A 20,331-nucleotide genomic window follows, 5' to 3' on the forward strand; every position below is an offset into this window, starting at 1 on the left:
CTTACCTTGTCGTTCAAGGCCAGGGCACTTTTTGTACAACCAACGTTGTGCTGAACTTGACAAAACTGATCTCCAGCGGCGGCCAGCAGCTCGTGAGTTTTTATTTATTTATTGTTTAAGGCGGTTGAAGGTTCTGGAACTTTTGCGCGCTTCCACATCCCGCGCAACTACGGATCTCCCAGGAACATTCATTATATATTGCTGCGTACATTTATCCGTGTCGGAGTTTTGAGTAGTAGCCTAAGATGTGCATGGCATGCGCGAGCGGTGCGCGATCATGGTCGACTGACAACGAGATTAAGCAGCTGAACAAGAATACGGCCGTGTTCCGATTGTTCTCATCTCAGTTCCGCCGAGACAAAATAGACATGCCATTTAAAAAATCTTTCATTTATTGTCAGAAATATGTTTTCAAAAGCATCACTTTCATCAAATTTGATGTGACATAATTTCCATAACTGACTGTAAACAGGCACATCAGGACACAAACGAGCAGGCTTATGTGCCGGGGCTGAGCCCCGGAGAGCCCCGGCCCAATTTAACCACTGTATATATATATATATATATAGCCTTGCAGTATAAAGATATTTCTATATTTTCTGGCTAGTTTACTTTATTTTTTATAATCATAGCCATACTTGCAACCAAAACTGAATAATGAAAACAAGTTTTAATGGGTAAATCTTCTACAAATATTTTTGAGTCTTCGTTTTCTTTTCTGACATACTGGAGTTCTTGTTAAAACCTATGGTTAAAACACACTAGACATACTTATTCTGTGCATTTTGAGCACTTTTTGTGTGAAATCATTTTTAGTTTGTCCATCAAAAGTGTGTTTTCACTTTAAAGGGATAGTTCGGCCAAAAATGATATTTAACCCATGATTTACTCATCCTCAAGCCGTTCGAGATGCATATGTCAATCTTTTTTCAGACGAACACATTTTCAGTTATTTTACAAAATGTCTTAGATCTTTCAGTGGTTATAGTGTGAAGCTATGGGGTCCACCTCCTTCAAGTCCCAAAATGTGCATGCATCCTTCACAAAAGTAATCCATCCGGCTCCAGGGGGATAAACGAAGGCCTTCTGAGGGTAATCCGTGCGGTTTTGTCGTAAAAATATACATATTTAAAACTTTATAAATGAAAATAACTGGCTTCCGGTAGCGGTCGACGCGCGTTCACGGAGATGGATGCTGGCGTATGACGTAGGACGAAGCGTAGGAAGCGTGTTTTGCTCTGCTCTCTGGCTGCGCTATCACGTTCGTTCTACGTCACAACGCTTCCTACGCTACGTCATACGCCAGCATCCATCTCCGTGAACGCGCGTCGACCGCTACCAGAAGGCCTTCGTTTATCCCCCTGGAGCCAGATGGATTACTTTTGTGAAGGATGCATGCACATTTTGGGACTTGGAGGAGGTGGACCCCATAGCTTCACACTATAACCACTGAAAGACATTTTCTAAAATAACTGAAAATGTGTTCGTCTGAAAAAAGATTGACATATCATCTCGAATGGCTTGAGGGTGAGTAAATCATGGGTTAAATATCATTTTTGGGCGAACTATCCCTTTAATTGAGCGTAAGCAGCGCAGCAAAAATAGTCCCGCGCCGAAACCCGCGCTTCACCGACGCTCACGGCGCTGCTCCTGCTGCCGGTGTGAATGCACTCATTGATTAACATGCACAGCGAAAAAAATATGCGCTGCTCACCGCCGCTGACATTTGCGGTGTGAAACGTCCGTAATTCACGAGGTTTCCTACATGTGCGTTCCGTGTGCACGTGTGATGCTGATGTTGCACGTTGTTAAAAATGCAGCGCCTGCATTTGACCGGCATAAAATCGGCATATGTCAGACTGACGGTCTGGCCGATCACGTGAAAATCGGCCAATTCCGGTCACCAGCCGATCAGTCGGTGCATCTCTAGTAAATAATGACAGAAGTTTCATTTTTGGGTGGACTATCCCTTTAAGGGATTTAGTATGAAGTGAAAGACTCATTCAGTGGCGAGCCTGTCATGATTGGTTGGTTTAGGTGCAGACCCAGGTGGTCACTGGTCACAGTGACTGATTATTGTGTGGCTCCTCAGGGGGTTAATGCAGGATAAAACTAGTTCATTATCTAAAGTGGTGTTGCTGAAGGATCTGATAAGATGATCAGTCAAGGAAAGAGACAGACAATGAGACACACAGAGAGTAAGTACAGAGGATAGCCAAAAATAATTGTGATTTAGTTCAAAGTTATAGGCTTGTTTCATGAGGCGCGTCCTTTTAGGCCGGGGAACGTTCATGGAGCAAATTGATGTCGAATGTGGAAGGAAAATGACATCATGACAATGCTGATAGGCTGTTAAGACCACAAGAACATGCGGTAGCTCTTAAAGGGATAGTCCAACCAAAGATGAAATTACCCTAACCAAACCGTTTCCCATTATGGAAACAATGGAAGTCAATGCTGAAACTGGCAGAACATCATCATAAACATGGCGAAATGGTTCCAAAACCGTTACAGCCCCCCTCGAGCGATGGAAAAAAATACTGCACTCTGTTGAGTCATCTTTCAGCCTTATTCTTAAAACCGGATGGGTTTACTGTTAGGAACCGTTAGCCTATTGCTCGGCATGGTCGTGTAACGGCCAACAAACATGAGTCAGTTTGGACCGGTTGGACAAACACTGTTGCCTTAATGTTTTTCCATCTCCCAAACAAATGCAGAATGGTTTCATGAACAGCAGATTTCAGACACCTTTCAAGTCATCTCTAATCATCATATCTATACATCATTAAACCTTTGAGGAAGTTCAGAAGCAAACAGTGTAAAGTTCCATCTCTGCAGATCTGGAGTGTGAGGGAGGACCTCTGTTTTGTGCTTCTGTGTAAACATGCATCATGAAGGATTAGTTCTTATTAAATGTTGGATCTGTTTGTTGCTCAAAAGTCTTGTGTTGTAACTCATGGTCCAGTTTCCCGTCCACACTGATGCAGAAACAGAATAATAACAGAAACTAGAGGGAGCAGCCAGAGGCTTATGAAACACTGCTTGTCATTTATTGGTATTTTTTGCTCTTCTGTGTGTGTATGTTTGTGTGTGTGTGTGTGTGTGTGTGTGTGTGTGTGTGTGTGTGTTGTTGTGTTCTTTGACACTTGCATTAAAGGAGGGACCCAAGCTGAAACAAAGAACGAGAATATCATAGTAACTCAGGATTGGTTTCTTTCGGGGCCATCTATCAACCACCTATCAATGGCATAACAATGACCCAAAACACTCTAGCTGCAATACACTAAAAACACTCGAAAACCTTACCAGTCGCATAGCAACACCCTGGCAACTGCATAGCAACATGCACTACCGTTCAAAAGATTGGGGTCAATACATTTTTTTAAGTGATGAATAGCAAAAGTGACAGTAAATACAGTAAAGATTTTTCAAAAGTCTTGTGTCACATGGTCCAGCTTCCTTCCTTCCTTCGTTCCTTCGTTCCTTCCTTCCTTCCTTCCTTCCTTCCTTCCTTCCTTCCTTCCTTCCTTCCTTCCTTCCTTCCTTCCTTCCTTCCTTCCTTCCTTCCTTCCTTCCTTCCTTCCTTCCCTCCCTCCCTCCCTCCCTCCCTCCTTCCTTCCTTCCTTCCTTCCTTCCTTCCTTCCTTCCTTCCTTCCTTCCTTCCTTCCTTCCTTCCTTCCTTCCTTCTCTCCTTCCTTTCTTCCTTCCTCCCTCCCTCCTTCCTTCCTTCCTTCATTCCTTCCTCCCTCCCTCCCTCCCTCCCTCCCTCCCTCCCTCCCTCCTTCCTTCTCTCCTTCCTTCTCTCCTTCCTTCCTTCCTTCTCTCCTTCCTTCCTTCCTTCCTTCCTTCCTTCCTTCCTTCTCTCCTTCCTTTCTTCCTTCCTCCCTCCCTCCTTCCTTTCTTCCTTCCTCCCTCCCTCCCTCCCTCCCTCCCTCCCTCCCTCCCTCCCTCATTCCTTCCTTCCTTCCTTCCTTCCTCCTTCCTTCCTTCCTTCCTTCCTTCCTTCCTCCCTCCCTCCCTCCCTCCCTCCCTCCCTCCCTCCTTCCTTCCTTCCTTCCTTCCTTCCTTCCTTCCTTCCTTCCTTCCTTCCTTCCTTCCTTCCCTCCCTCCCTCCTTCCTTCCTTCCTTCCTTCCCTCCCTCCCTCCTTCCTTCCTTCCTTCCTTCCTTCCTTCCTTCCTTCCTTCTCTCCTTCCTTTCTTCCTTCCTCCCTCCCTCCTTCCTTCCTCCCTCCCTCCTTCCTTCCTTCCTTCATTCCTTCCTTCCTTCCTTCCTTCCTTCCTCCCTCCCTCCCTCCCTCCCTCTCTCCTTCCTTCCTTCCTTCCTTCCTTCCTTCCTTCTCTCCTTCCTTTCTTCCTTCCTCCCTCCCTCCTTCCTTTCTTCCTTCCTCCCTCCCTCCCTCCCTCCCTCCCTCCCTCCCTCCCTCCCTCCTTCCCTCCTTCATTCCTTCCTTCCTCCTTCCTTCCTTCCTCCCTCCCTCCCTCCCTCCCTCCCTCCCTCCCTCCCTCCCTCCCTCCTTCCTTCCTTCCTTCCTTCCTTCCTTCCTTGAAGGTTTTGATCCAGTAAGTGTTGAATCTGTTTGTAGCTCAAAAATCTTGTGTTGTAACACACAGACCAGTTTCCTTCCTTCCTTCCTTTCTTCGATTGCATGATTGCACATCAAAACTGACATTTAAGATATTTAATTTAGAAATGTAAAAAAAGCTGACCTCCCTGAAAGTCATTGTACAATTCGCACACTTCACTGGTGTGTGTGCTGGTGGTCACCATAAGTTTGACAAACACAGAACAGGCCTGTTATTTAAATATACCACTGCAGATGCCAGAGATGACTGTATGAAGATATCATAACAGAGGAAGCCACAAAATGCGATGCATCACTCGTAGATTTATAATACATTACTTGTATGGTCAGGCTGAGTGAATGAACCGAGCAGTGCCCAATAAGCACAATCTACCATGTTATGCCTTTCCTCTCCCGCCTTTCACTTAATAGTGTCTCTGGGAGTTATAAAGCTGAGAACTGTAGAATTTTTGTCTAAAACTTTTGGTGCGACCCGTATATTACGTGCAGACAGCCCACTGCAGGGAACTGTGAACAGTCACTTCCAATAACAATAATGGTCTCAAGCGATAAATGTGAACTATTTACTTTGAGATACGCCTCAAGAGGTTAACAGCCGCAGCAACTGGTCCGAAGGACTGTTGGACTGATTATGATGCTTGATACAGATATTGGCATGCTTTAATCTCTTAAAACTGGGAATTTCCCTACTGCATATTATTAATAAATGTCATGTCCTCTATGCGTCTTAATTGTGACAGTTTCATTTTATGCGAGACAGATAGCAGATCTCTCTGATTTAGGGCTTTTAGGACAGTGTCCTGCCTCTATTCGGCTACAAAGGAGTTCATTCTAGAAGGTTTGCAGTGACCTCATACCGCTGATCTGAAAAAGAGAGTATTCATTCTCCCACGGGAGCCACAAAGGAGGAGATTGAGCGAGAGAAGGATGAAAAGAAAGAGATGCAGAAACAGATGAGAGGATGAAGAGCTTGTCATATTTTGGACTACATGGGGGGAATGAAGATATTAGAGCAAATGTCCTAAGGGTTTTTTTGGGGAATACCAGCCATGAATGTGTGCATGTGCGTGAATGTGATCAGAGAGACAGTCTGGCATATTTTCATAATATGTATGTCATGTAAAAAACTCAATCTATTCAAATCCAACTAGTCAAATCAGCCACTTCCAGTAACAGTATGCTTTGTTCACTCAGAAAAAACTTAATAGTACAGTCAGCAATGTGTAATATGAGGACGTGCAATGCTAAAGCCATTATGTAAACAGGTCACATGCTGCGTTTGTCCAGTCAGTAACACTGACACCGCAAATATGCAAAAAAGGACTTTAACCCAGGGTTTAGGTATGTGCAGTGTGAAACTGCAGTTTATGAATACTCAGGATTAACTGTTAACCCCGGGTATAGTATGAGCAGTGTGAAATGTGCATAAAGGTAACCCAGGATTACATTTACCAGGGGTTTAGAATGACCCAGGGTTAACTATTTCAAGTGGGAAATCCCTTGAGATGCAAAAAAAAAACCTAAACCAACTGCCTTGACCTGACTGCATATATACGTATTAAAGGATCCATTCAGAATAACTAAACACAGCAACGGAACAAATCAAAACATTATCCTGAATGTGTGTGGAAACAACGTGAATTTACTGATGTGTCTGTGCTTCAAAATAATGTGCGATCAGTGCGTCGGGGTTGTTTATGCATCAGAGACTCGAATGTTTCTCTCCGCTTGAAATGTCAGAGGAAACGCTTTTTTTAAAGCAATTTTTAATGGTTTTATATGCTATTAACCATTGGCACATAACCACAATATCATAGAGAGAGCCTATGCGAAGTTCTTAGGCCAACTCCAACATTATGGCGCAGAGTTTTGCAAATACTACACATTTTCTTTAGAAAACATACAAAATGTAGTTATTCTATTTGTGCTTCTGTCTCATAATTCATCTTTCCATTTTGCGTCTGTCAGGATGCAACTGTACTGTATGTGTCTGCACTTTTGCTTACTTTTATTGTTTGCTACATTGCCTATTTATCATTTTCCATAAATAGATCTCATCCCTCGTCACAGTTTAACTTCATTTTACGCTGATGGATAGGCGACACACACATAGGTGTGTCATTTTGATCTATTAATCAGGGTGTGTTAAGAGATCCGCCCTCTTTATCCCAGAGCCTGAGGATGAGAGGATGGGGGGGGGGGATAAAAGGATAGAGAAAGAGCCATGGTTCTGTTTGGGTCACATGATCAGATGTTGTGGCGATAGCAGCTGGCCCCTTCGATCTTAACACAGACTCGCTCCCTTCCCTGGCACACGTCTTGCTCTCACTGCATCTCTAGTGTGTGTGTATGTGTGTGTGTATGTGTGTGACAGCTGTCTGCTGCAGGACATTGTATCACTGTGACTTACTATGTCACTCTGCTGTTGCTTTTTTTACAGGGATTATGGATCCAAACGCAAGTCAGGTAAGACAGCCTTTTATTTACCTCTCGTCTCAGTGTTAAACCTGTTGCCGGGTTTAAGTACTAAAGTCAGCCCTGCTCACTAACTCAGCATGCCCTCCCTGTTATTGCGGCATTGAATGACTTGCTGTTTTGCACTCAACTCAGGGGAGGGAAAGGGTTTTTGACTGAGTTTCTTTTAAGAATTGGACATGACTCAGAGGTTTGTAGAGCTCTGGGAGTGTCATCTGTAAAAGGTTTGGGAATAACTGGCAGGATTTTGAAAGAAAGCCACATGAAAGTATGTGTGCATTTGTACTTCACACTGCTGCCAAAGTGGTCTCAGCCAAGTCGTCCGGCTGAAGGCACAGAAAAGCATGTAACCAACCTGTGCTTAGCAGTTGGTGCTGTTTTTTTTTTTTTTTTCTGAATGTGCATGTATAAATAAATAAGTATCATTATTTTTCAGACTGTTATTATAATGTTAAGGCACAGTGATCTGATTTATGACAAGGATTAAACCAAGTTTCCTTTGCATAGCATGCTAGGGTGTGTGTGTTTTGAACAGCCGTTCTGCAGTTGGGATGCATATCCAGACACACACACACACACACACACACACACACACACACACACTGTTGAACACTAATGTAATTGGGATTGGGGTGAGCATTGGAGTTTCTGTACGCCCACACACATCCCTTTGAAACATTTTCCGTTTTTGATCTGTTTGCTTTCCGCTTGCACACACATATTCATTTGCTATTACAATATTTGAAATTCGCCATTTGGATTTAGTTTTTGTTTTGATGTATTCAATAATTCCAGATGTCATTTTGTTTTCTGTCCTTTTAACATTTATCCATGGAAGTTTGTTTCCGACAGGGAATAAAAAAACCATTTTAATTGCAGTTAATTGCGACTTTTTTATCTCACAATTCTGACAAGCTTATATGTATCTATAATTTCAATTAGAACTTTTAAGGTGCAATCCTGAATCTTGAATTTCAGTTGTTTGTCATCAAATCTCATGCACATTAAGCTGACACAGAAGAAAGTTTTTAACATAAAAAGTGCCACAGGTTCTGTGTTGTAACACTTAAACCCATGTTTTGAGATAGAAACTATACTCATGTGATTCTGATGGTAAGAGCTGAATGTGTTTGGAACATGTACGTTCACATGCATGTAGTTCAGCCTAGAGTCATTCATAGTCATTTTTGAGAAGGAGTGCGGAGTTATGGCCTTATACTGTAGCCATTTCAGTACAGTACATTTGTGATGAGGGAAAGTAGGCATACTAGACCAGATTTTAAAGAGCTACAACATTAAGGTTTGCAAATTTGTGTTTATTATGTAAGAAAAAACACACACACACATGCGCGCCTCAAGTAGCGAAACGTACATACTGTGCCTTTAAGACATTATCTTAAGACATAAAGACATCCTTGAATATGGTGATTTCAGGTTTGGATCAGGTTGGATCATTTTAGTCTTGTCAAAACCTAATCCAGACAAACATCCACCCATAGGTATTGATTTTATTTAGACCAGTAAAACATACATAGTTTTAATTGATATGGTCTGCAGTGTTTTTTCAAATATTTGTCTTTCCATTCATCATCTGTTTGTTAATTCACATTTATTTGCTCTCACAACATTTGAAAATTGCTAACATTTGGATTAAATTTTACCAGCAGCTGAAGTGATGTAATAAGCAATTCCAGCTGTTGTTTTTTTCCCCCCTTCACTTCTCATTTGACAATAAATCATATGTAACCACTTATCATTAATCTGTTGGATCACTGGAATTTGTATTATCAACATCATCCTCTTTTCCATTCTGTTTTTTAAGATGACCACTGGATGTGCATCTGTCACACATCAGTAATCATTTGTGTTAGCTAAAAGTGCATAACATCCTGAAGATGTTATACTAATTATTCAAGTATGTATTTTGTATGTTTGGAAATTTGTAATTTATTTTTATGTTTAAAGATCTGTGGTTTCAAATGGTCCCCGTCTTTCTGTCAGTTTGAACGTCTGGCTCTTTGGTTTCCAACCGAATGAATTACCTCAGAGTTTAGCAGGTGGAAACTGCAGCTGAGGAGTGTCATTATCAAAAAGAAACTTGTTCCAGGCGTCCATACAGTATATCCTCTGGCAGATTCATTTGCTGATTCTTTCTGTAGCAAAACTAGTGAATGGCTGCATCCGAAATCGTGTACTTCCCTATATTGTAAGCCAAATTGTGACAACAATATGGGACAAAAGAAGTTTGTCCGAATTCATAGTACTCATAAAAGAGTATAGGCAAAAAGTACCTGGATAACTTACTATTACTGTGCATTTGATAGATTTGAATTGTAAATTTGAATATATTCATACAACACATATTCACACTATATAGAACAGACTTTTTTTGCGCTCGCAAAGTAAGTATTAATTCAAAATAAAAACCTACTCGAGACAGTATGCTGTTTCGGATACTTATTTATGAGCTAGTCATTGAATCATTCACTGAATCTGATTCTGATTCATTCATGAACGAAACTGTGTGTTGCATGAAGACACACAATGCTGTTTTGGATTTGTTTGGAACTGTTTCAGTTGGCGGAGGAAAAAAACAGACTATGTAACTGGCAATATTGTGTGTAAGTTACTCATTATTAGCTTCCTGTTTATTGAATTATTGTATAAAAGCAATTTGTGTTGTTTTTCGGATCATCCGCACGGCTGTGATTTGGCTCTAGTCTCGCGTTGAAACTGATCACATTCAGTAACAACAGTACACATGCTCATATTATACAGCATTACTTAAACAATAATATTTAATACATTTGTTGTATTATATATTCACCTCTATTAATTTATATACTGTAGTAGTGACTGTATTCACAATATAGCATGGTTTCTCACTGCATGTACCTCATTGCTTAAAGGATTAGTTCACCCCAAAATGAAAATTTCCTAATAATTTACTCACCCCAATGCCATCCAAGATATCCATGTCTTTCTTTCCTCAGTGGGAAAGAAATTATGTTTTTTGAGGAAAACATTTCTGGATTTTTCTTCTGACAATGGACTTCATTGGTTACCATCGTTTTTAAGTCCAAATCAATGCGGTTTCAAAAGTCTTTGAAGTGTTTAAACGGGCTGTACACGATCACAGCTGAAGAAGAGGTTGTTATCTAGCGAAACGATAGGTCATTTAAAAAAAAAAAAAAAAAAAAAATTATAGACTTTATACCTTCAATAGTTCGGATTGAGCTGATCAACAAACGGACAGGGAACTACGTCATCACGTTGAAAGGTCATTTTTTGTGTAATTAATAAAAAAAGAAAATACTGAATGTCATGAATGTTGATGAAATATAGTATTTTACTTTAATAAAGATACTTTAAGATGTTTCATACTAGTAAAAATATAAAAATAGTAATTAAAACCACTGTATTGTATATTGTACTACGTCATCACGTTGAAAGGTCACGCTGGCGCCGGCAGAAGTACCGCCCCACTGTTTACGATGCGACCGTACATAGGAGGATAGTTCAAATAGTATTGTTTGCTATTATATATATAGTAATAGTATTCAGTGAATATGAATATGAATATGAATAGTATATGAATAACATTCTGATGAATATGAATAGAAGTTCAAATAGTATTGCCGGCGCCGGCGTGACCGTTCAACGTGATGACGTAGTTCCCTGTCCGTTTGTTGATCAGCTCAATCCGAACTATTGAAGGTATAAAGTCTATAAATTATATATTTTTTAAATGACCTATCGTTTCGCTAGATAACAACCTCTTCTTCAGCTGTGATCGCGTACAGCCCGTTTAAACACTTCTAAGACTTTTGAAACTGCATTGATTTGGACTTAAAAACGATGTAACCAATGAAGTCCATTGTTAGAAGAAAAATCCAGAAATGTTTTCCTCAAAAAAACATAATTTCTCTCCCACTGAGGAAAGAAAGACATGGATATCTTGGATGGCATTGGGGTGAGTAAATTATTAGGAAATTTTCATTTTGGGGTGAACTAATTCTTTAAGTATTGACGATCTGCTTATGCTTTATGAAAGTGCAAGTAAAGCATATCTTCTCCTTGCAATAGAAATAGGGCCTGTTCAGGAAGACATCTAAGCGTTTGCTTTTCCAGAATTGACGACAAATGCATATAATCAAACTGAAATTATGTGTATCATGAGACAAACTTTCATATTGCCATTGAGACTCACAAACTAAAGAAGGGTTTCCTTGTAGGCTTAGGTAAACAGTTTAAAGAGAGAGGTCACAAGAAAACTTGCATTGCTTTACGGTGGCAGGAAGACAGGGGCTTTGCTTCCCTCTGAGGTGCCCTTTAACAGTATGTGATTACAATGCAATCACTCACGCAGAGCATAATTCAATAGCATTACGCTATAGCTGTGTGGCTTTACACAAATAAACCTCAGAGACTCAACTGAACCCTTTATGGTTAAGAAGTAGAACCTCCAGTTAATGTTTTAAACTGCTCTGATATTCCTTGAATATGACATGAATGACATCTCTGTGATTAGTACATATTCTGCCCATATCGGACCCCTCAAAGTCAGTTTTTTTGTCTTCCATTATAATGCAGTAAACTCAATAAGTAAGTTATAACTCTCTAAGACCCTAAAGAGCTCAGTTTGGCTCGTTAGTCCTGTTTTCCTTGGGGACAGACCATCTTGACAAGCAGATGGGTTTAAGACACTTAAGCCCCAAATAGGGATCAGTTTTGGCCTGATGCTGCTATAGAAGACTGTCCTATCAGAACTGCTCTTATGTCAGCCTGAAGACACAAACCACCTGTTCAGAAGTTCAGAACCCTGAGGATTAGGTTAAGTGTGCCAAAACCATCTGATCTGTCCTTCAGGGCTCACAATAGGGGAAGTTTATATGTGACCTGCTCCAACATTTTGAGTCATTTTGACCCAGAGTTTTGTGCTTCAAACCGTTGTTTCAAGCGATTGTTGTGATATAGGGACAGATTTACTAACAGCTTGCAAACCCTCTTTTTGCGTTAAAAAACTACTGTCAGGTTTTACTAAAGAAGTGAAAAAAGGCGTGGACAGGGTTATTTTTGTGGCTGACCTTATTGCAAATGCATTAATTTGTAGGAGTTTCCCGTTCAGACGCAAAATTTATGGCAGGAGAGTATTTAAATGAATCACGCAAGGTGATTTACTAAGGTTTGCGCTCGTCTATGTACTGGTGTTTGCGCCATTATTTACCGCCACAAAAAAACATGTCTTAAACCAGACTCTAGTTTCTGCTGCTCTTGGTAGATTGCGTTGGTCATTATGGAAATGATCCGTCTGTGTTCTTTAATTTGCTCGTCGTCAGTAGATCACGCGCAGAACTTTACACTCCCATCGGCGCTTTTTTGGAATTGCGCTCGCAAGCTAATTTGCCCTGTTTAGTAAATCTGGCCCTTAGTGCTTTAAATGGGGGCGGTCATAAAAAAACTCGACAGAAATAGATTTATTTGAACATACATTAAATAATTAAGACAAAGTAAAATATAATTAAGTAAAATATATACCGATTTGTGAAATATAGTGTATTTAACAATATATTTGAATGGTTTTAGTGATATGCTCTTCTCTAAAGTTTTTTTTTTCTTTCTTTAAAAGTATGTGCTTATGACTTACCTGAGATTGTTTTATTGACATGCTTCTGCGTTTGAAACACTGATTTGGTGATTACATGAGAGATGATACAGTATATTTCAGTAAGTTGGACTGTATCTTTCAACATACTTTCTGATGTTCATTCATGTTTTGTGCTATAACCAATAGTAAAGAGGAAGAGATGATCATCAAAAATGACACACACAAAAAAAGTTATTTTTTCATAACATAAGTCTTGTTTTTAAAGACGTATAACTCACTTACAGTTCAAACGTTTGGGGTCAGTAAGATTTTTTTATGTCTTTTAATGTCTTATTTGATTAAAAAAAGACAGTAAAAACAGATTTTTGCGAAATATTGTTATAGTTTAAAATAACTCTTTTCAGCATCAATTTTCTAGACTACAGTGTCACGTGATCCTTCAGAAATCATGTAATTTGCTGATTTGGTGCTCAAAAACATTTATTATTAATATCAATGCTGAAAACAGCTGTGCTGCTTAGTACTCCTGTGGAAACTATTACACATTTTTTCAGGATTCTTTGAAAAATAGAAAGCTCAAAAGAACAGCATTTATTTAAAATGGAAATATTTTGTAACATTGTAAATGTTTTTGATCAATTTAATGTATCCTTGCTGAATAGTATTCATTTCTTTAAAAAATTGTACTGACCCCAAACTTTTTAAAGGTAGTGTAATAGGAAAGCGATAGTTTTTCTGCTAATTTGTCATTTAGCTGCAACTTTTGTGCAAAGCATCTTATAGTTTATCAATCCAATCTCCCTTGAGGTTAGCCTGAGGTTAAGTATCTTAAAGACCCAGTGGTGATAGTTCACAAATCATACCTCCGTGAATCTTTGGGTTGAGCTTTGCCTGGATGTTTTTACAGACACTCCTCTTAGATTGTTCAGATGTCTTCCCGGATGGGCCCTTCATCCACTGTGAGGAAAGGACACGCATTGCAGTTCCCCACATTCTGCTCCTCGTGTGAGTCAGATGCGGAGAGGGAAATACGGAGGGTGGATTGTGGGGTTCTGCTGGAATGGGGTCAGTCAGACAGGCCCCGGTTTACGTGGCAGAGTGTGTTTAGTGTGACGTCGGACTAGCTAATCTTGTTTACACAAGATTCAGGGCTCTGTGGAGGAGTGGAGGGGCCATACGGAGAGAGAACGAGAGAGAGGCGTGCGGAACAGATGGGAGTTTTAGGGGATGAGGGATTGTTTTAGTGTGAGAGGAATGGTCATGCTTGTGTATGTATGTGCGGCGTGTTTGTCTGTTCTATTAATAGGGAGTGGGCTTAAGTAGGTCAGTGTGGTTTTATGGTTAAAAAAGTTCTTGTTAATGATGTTTAATGAATGTAGTTTGACCAATTAGAGATGTTAGCTACTGGAAAATGACAAGATGTTTCATTCAAATTTGTTCCAGGCATTTGTTCTGATGAAGTTGGCTTGTTTATAAGGAATGAATGTAATTATTGGAAAAATGATTCTGTCTCTAGAATTATGTTTAACTGTGAAAAATAATAATAATGAAAGCTGAATTTTCAGTGGCCATGTTGGCATTTTATATATTTATTATAATTATGTAAAAAATACATTATAATTGATCAAATTAATTATGATAAAAAAAATAAAAATAATTATATGATGGATTTTGATGGATTTATTTTTTGTTTTTTAAAAAAGCCCCTGTCATTGTTTTTATAGTTAACTAAAACTAAAACTATGTAAGAAAACATTTTAAATAAACAACTTAAAATAAAACAAAATATAAATATTAGATGAAACTCAAACTAAACAAAAATTTAGAAACGAGATTGAAATAAGATTTGAACAGCTGAAGTAAAAATAAAAGATATATATGTATATATATATATTTTAAAGTAAAAAGTAAAAAAAAATGAAAAGTCTTATTATTCTATTGTTATATGCATTTTGTCATTTTTCAAATCTTTTATTTTTACTTCAGCTGTTCAAATGTTATTTCAATCTTGTTTCTAAATGTTTGTTTAGTTTGAGTTTCATCTAATATGTAATTGTTTTATTTTAAGTATATTTTATATATATATATATGATAAAAATCAACCCCTGAGGCATAGAGTTCTCCAAAAGTACCACTTAGAAAAAAAAAAGGAAAAAAAAGAATTTGAAAAGATGTTTTTTGTTTAGTATTTTCTGTCTCATGTGACCTCTCTGCCAAAACACAATTGGTCAGCATATGGTTTGATTTTAGTTTGTTGATATTTTCTTGATTTTGCAGTCTACATGCTGAGCCTTCATAGCCAACAACTGAATCAGTTGAAAATGTTCAAATCAACATAACCGTCTTTTACATAGCGCCCACAATATCTCCAGTGTGCTATAAGGAATGCTCATGCCAAGAGATAAAACCACACAGATCAAAGAGTCTCTCTCTGTTAACAAGGATGTACAAAATGCACAAGTTTTGTATTTATCTTCATATATGTTTATGGTAATACAATAGCCTGGGTGAAACACAATTCCTTCCACACAAAAGTTAGAAAGACATGTTTCCTGTAATGGAGGTAGGTCGACCGTTTGGGGTCAGGAAAGAGACGTAAATTACAGTGAGAGAAACCAAAACAGACGTTCATTCGGGTTCTAACAGCAGTGACCTGAGCTTAATCGCTAGTGTGTGTGTATGTGTGTGTGTCGATTTATCATTGGTGGGAGTGGGAGAGATTGAGAATATGCTCATAACAGTGAGTGTTTCAGCGTTTCTGTGTGAAGGAAGGGTCAGAGAGGTGGAGAGTTAATATCTGTCAGATGTGAAGAGGGGGTATGGAGCATTTGTTAATCATAGACCTCCAAGGCACTTGAGTCAGTTTAATTCAAACTCCATGAAGGTTAGTGGAGTACAGTGTTGACCTCGAGATCAACCCTGAGCTGGAAAGTAGGAGGGATTGTCATGACAGCAAAACAGAAATTCAATATTCAATACCTATACAGTACCAGTCAAAAGTTTGGAAACACTACTATTTGTAATGCTTTTGCAAGAAGTCTCTTATGCTCATCAAGCCTGCAGTTAAAAAAAAAAAAAAAAAAAAAAAAAAAAAACCGTAATATTATGAAATATTATTACAATTTAAAATAATGGTTCTCTTTTTTAATATACTTTAAAATGTAATTTATTTTTGTGATGCAAAGCTGAATTTTTATCAGCAAGTACCCCAGTCTTTGGTGTCTTATGATCCTTCAGAAATCATTCTAATATGATAATTTGATACTCAGTTATTATCAATGATGGAAACAGTTGTGCTGTTTAATATATTTTTTTGGAATACTTTTTTCAGGATTCATTGATGAGTAAAACGTTAACAGCATTTATTCATAAAAACAGCATTTATTCTAAATAAAAACATTTCTAACAATATAAATCGTTACCATCACCTTTTATCAATTTAATGCATCCTTGTTGAATTAAAGTACTAATTTCTTTAAAAAAAAAAATAGTTATTGTTCCCAAACTTTTGAACGGTAGTGTATATTGTTACAAAAGATTTCTATTCTAAATAAATACAGTTCTTTTTAACTTTTTATTCATCAAATAATCCTGAAAAAAGTATCTCAGGTTATAAAAAAATATTAAGCAGCACAACTGTTTCCAACATTGATCATAAATCAGCATATTAGAATGATTTCTGAAGGATCATAAGACACCAAAGACTGGAGTACTTGCTGATGAAAATTCAGCTTTGCATCACAAAAATAAATTACATTTTAAAGTATATTAAAAAAGAGAACCATTATTTTTAAATTGTAATAATATTTCATAATATTACTGTTTTTTTTTTTTTTTTTAACTGCAGGCTTGATGAGCATAAGAGACTTCTTTCAAAAGCATTGAAAATAGTAGTGTTTCCAAACTTTTGACTGGTATTGTATATTTATTTTCTAAAGTTAATATATGTACTAAACAATACTATGGAATGTAGCAAATAGTAACAAAGTTTTTCCAAATAATTATTTTAAAGTGAACAGTCAGAAATGAAGAGCGTAAATAAATTAAGAGCATTTCAAGATTTATTTTCTCGCTTTCTCGTTATGATTGTTGTTTAGTTAAAGTGACCCTATTATGCCTGCTATTATTCCTGCTCGAATGCCAGGCTATGGTCTTGACTGGCTGCCCGCGAACAATATCTACTTCAGCCCGTCCTCAAAGGCCTGGTAGAGTTTGGATTGAGTCGTTTTCTGCGCTGTGAAAGCAAATCCACTTAGCATGCACTTCCAAAGGATGAGGACTCAGGGCTCGAATTGATACGATAAATCCGACACCATCGTTACTCTTCGTATCACTTATCATGCGCTGAGGAAGCCTTCACAGCTGAAATTCAGATATTGTAATAGGCGTTTAGCATTTTTTAAGCGGCAGACCAATCACAACAGACTGAGCCATCTGACCAATCACAACAGACTGAGCCATCTGACCAATCACAGCAGAGCAGGCCCTCGGGAAAGGAGGAGTTTAGAGAGAACGGATCGAGTCTTTGTGGTAACAAATACATTTTATTTTATTTCTTTATTAAATTTTTTGTCAACTTGGTATCAAAGTACTAGTACTTTTGACACCCGTATGCAAAATTATAGTTTTGCTACTTTTTATGCCGCAATGATGTTTAACATAAGCTAGAAGATTTTGAATCTAGATCTGATAAAGTTTTGGAAGTTATTAGTGCTCCTTTGAAGCCAAAAGGGGACAATAATATCACCACGGCGTTCGTTTGACGTTTTTTTATGAGTGATTCCCCCAGTTCGCCTGTTAAGCTGATGCCATTCTTCAGTGTTCAGATCAGGGTTTGGGTGGGAAACAATCCATATGTTTATGAAAGGCTAACCACCGCATGGATCACATTTTACGTTTTTATTTGTTGTGTTAATCAAATGGACTGTAGGCGGAAAGAAATGTCAGGAATGAATGGATTAGGAGACGGAGGTGTTGAATGGAACGGAAGGGTGGAGGGATATTGGGCGAGGTTCGTCCTGTGGGGTATAAACGCAACGGCGAGTACCTCTCGAATTCTGCCAGTTTTGAGTGCGTTCATTGTTTACACAGGTTAAATTACACCTCATTTTTTTTTGGTGTTATGCATGCAAGAACCTTTGCCGGGAATCCATTGAAGTGTTGAAAAGAAATAAGTTATAAAAACAAAGTAATTGCTCCTGTCAGCCGAGACGTCTCCCCCGGTGCCTTCTCATATTTTTTACCGATAGTGACGTGTGGCATTTAATTTCCTGATGGAGGTCGGTCTGTGTGTGTGTGATAACAGAGGAGATATTAGGAAACTCTGCCGTGACCTCAAACCCTTAAACTCAGCCGTACTTGCTTTCCAGGCAATAGATTTGTCAGAGCACACACACACACACACAGTCACATTGTTTTTCAACAGCATGTGATGCTTTATGGGTATTGTAACCAGATGGCGCCTTGCTTAATAACTCTGTTAAGCTGTGTGTTCACTGCACTATTTACCATTTATCCTGTATGGGATATTTGGCAAATCCAGTTAAGAAGATGCTGAGATGTGTTAGGCAGCGGGATTGCATGAAGAAAATGAAGCCTATTTGTAGTGAATAAATACACATTTAGCTTAAGGGACATTTAATAGTGTTTGGTGTACTAAATTTGTTTTGATAAAAACAAATCATTGGCAGCATGATATTCGTTGCTGTGTTACATGAAATTTGTTCACATTACAACAGTCTAAATGTGGATGAAAATAACTTTGCCTCAAAATTATTCAGTGGTACTAAAACTTGGCTTCATTTTCTATGAAGTATATAATTTCTTATATTTTACGTTTCCTATCATAGGACTAACCCTAATGCTAATGGCCTATGAACAAGTCACAAGTTTGGAGGAAGTCTGTATTGCAGGACATAAAAAAAGGTTACTTTTGGCTGGATTTTGTAGCTTGAAAACATGCAATGCTGGCTGTTGTGTCTTTTTCCACTCTGTTCTGACTAACATTTGTGCTCCTTTTCTTCTCCATTTCTTTCCTTTCCTCTCTTTTCCGCTGCCCTCAGTTTGGATGTACGGCCTTCAGGACAGTCCAACCAAGTCTGAGGCCTCAGGTAACTGCTTTACATGTGTGCATGCACTGTCACTTTTCCTTTTGCAACTCCTCAATGTGGTCATTTTTCCAGTTTTTACAAGAACGGTTCCTAAAACAGCTCTTGCCCATAATAGTCCAACATTAACACTCTTCAAGCGCCAAATGTGAGTCAAAATTGACTTTGGCAAAGAAATAAAATGCCATGGATCACCATTTAACTTCATTAGGAATTGCAACATAATACATTATATTAATTTCATGGTCTGAATTCAATATAATGATAACCATGACTTTTTAATAAGAGAGAAGTCCATGCACTAGGCAATTGGTGTGTGTATGGAAATTGCTATGGGAATATAACTGGCTAAAGAGGCGTAACAGATTGAACTGTTCTCCTAAAACAACAGGATGTAAAACCCTTTATTTTTAAGAGCAGATCTTTCAGGTTTGTGGATTAACATGTGGCTTATAAAGTTTATGCTAGAAGACGAAATATTTATAATAGGTGTTGCAAGGCTAGCAGTGCAGAAGAAGACATTCAGTGTGTGAAAACGGAGGATGTAAAACATGACACGAGAGCCTGTGGTCCTCTCAGCGTTTTCCTGGGAACTCTAAGAGACGACGGCCTGCAAATAAACATTTCAGAAAAGAATGCACTCCGTTTTCGGAAATAAATGCTGACGCTCACAGAGCTATAGCCCATGTGGAGTGTGTTTTCACCATGAACATCACACACACCCTGCATAATTGGTCAGTTCACTGCAAAACTAAGAAAACGCACTGATTATATAACACATGGCATTTGCTTGTTTTAGTCCTTTCTAAAAACATCAACATGTCAAAATCCAGCTTAAAAAGGTGTTTTCTAACTTGTCAAATAGCTAGTCAAATCTGTTTTTTTTAGCTGGTCGACCCAGCTTAACAATTTTGAGCTAATATAGCTTGTTTATTGCTAGTCAAAGATTGCCTACCAGCTAATAACTATATAATGTCCTATTTAGACCAGCAAGGAACAAGTTATCGTACTCAAACACAGCTACCTGTTTATGATGGATTTTCCACCGGGGTAAAAGTAACAGTAAACAGATGCTAATGGAAAGTTTGGAATTAGAACTGTTTTCTTTGTGGTGACTGTCAGACGGAAGGGAAATATATCTGTCATTGGCACAAACAGCGTTAAATGTCAGAAAATTTCACAGTTGACTTCAGCACAACCAGCAAGTATTTGGTTGAGCAATGCAGTATGTTGTCATGTTAGCATGATGTGTGAGGCAGCGCTAATTAGCTTGTTCCATACTGAGGGTGATAGTGACAAGATACAGAACTCCTGCTCTGCTCTCTCTCTTCTCTCCCGCAGCGTCGACAGCACCGAACAACTGAACTCAAAGGATTCCCTATAATCCTGATTTAAGAGCTCGCGAGTGTTAAAACACATTGCACTAGCAACACAGACATGTTGGCATCGTGACAGCTTGAAAAAAAAAGTTTAAAAAAAAGAATTGTAAAGCAAAACCACCTGCCTGCCACCTCTTTGGCCTTTAGGAATTAAAAGAAGAAAAAAATATGCATTGCAC

At 38.6% G+C, this 20,331-nt stretch overlaps 1 protein-coding gene across 3 annotated transcripts in view; it reads left to right on the forward strand.

Moving 5' to 3' along the window:
• The window catches only part of sh3pxd2aa (SH3 and PX domains 2Aa), a 109,730-nt gene that overhangs the window by 60,940 nt on the left and 28,459 nt on the right, over window positions 1–20,331 (forward strand). For 2 of the 3 annotated variants that reach the window (XM_084392012.1, XM_084392013.1), the window contains exon 6: window positions 7,024–7,049. In XM_084392012.1, coding sequence (XP_084248138.1) covers window positions 7,024–7,049 — 26 coding nt within the window. Of the gene's footprint in view, window positions 1–7,023; window positions 7,050–18,728; window positions 18,777–20,331 lie in introns of all 3 variants that reach the window. The other variant, XM_084392011.1, reaches the window with a different exon arrangement.

The sequence above is a fragment of the Rutilus rutilus genome (assembly GCF_951802725.1).
Source record: "Rutilus rutilus genome assembly, chromosome: 2".
Lineage (NCBI taxonomy): Eukaryota > Metazoa > Chordata > Actinopteri > Cypriniformes > Leuciscidae > Rutilus > Rutilus rutilus.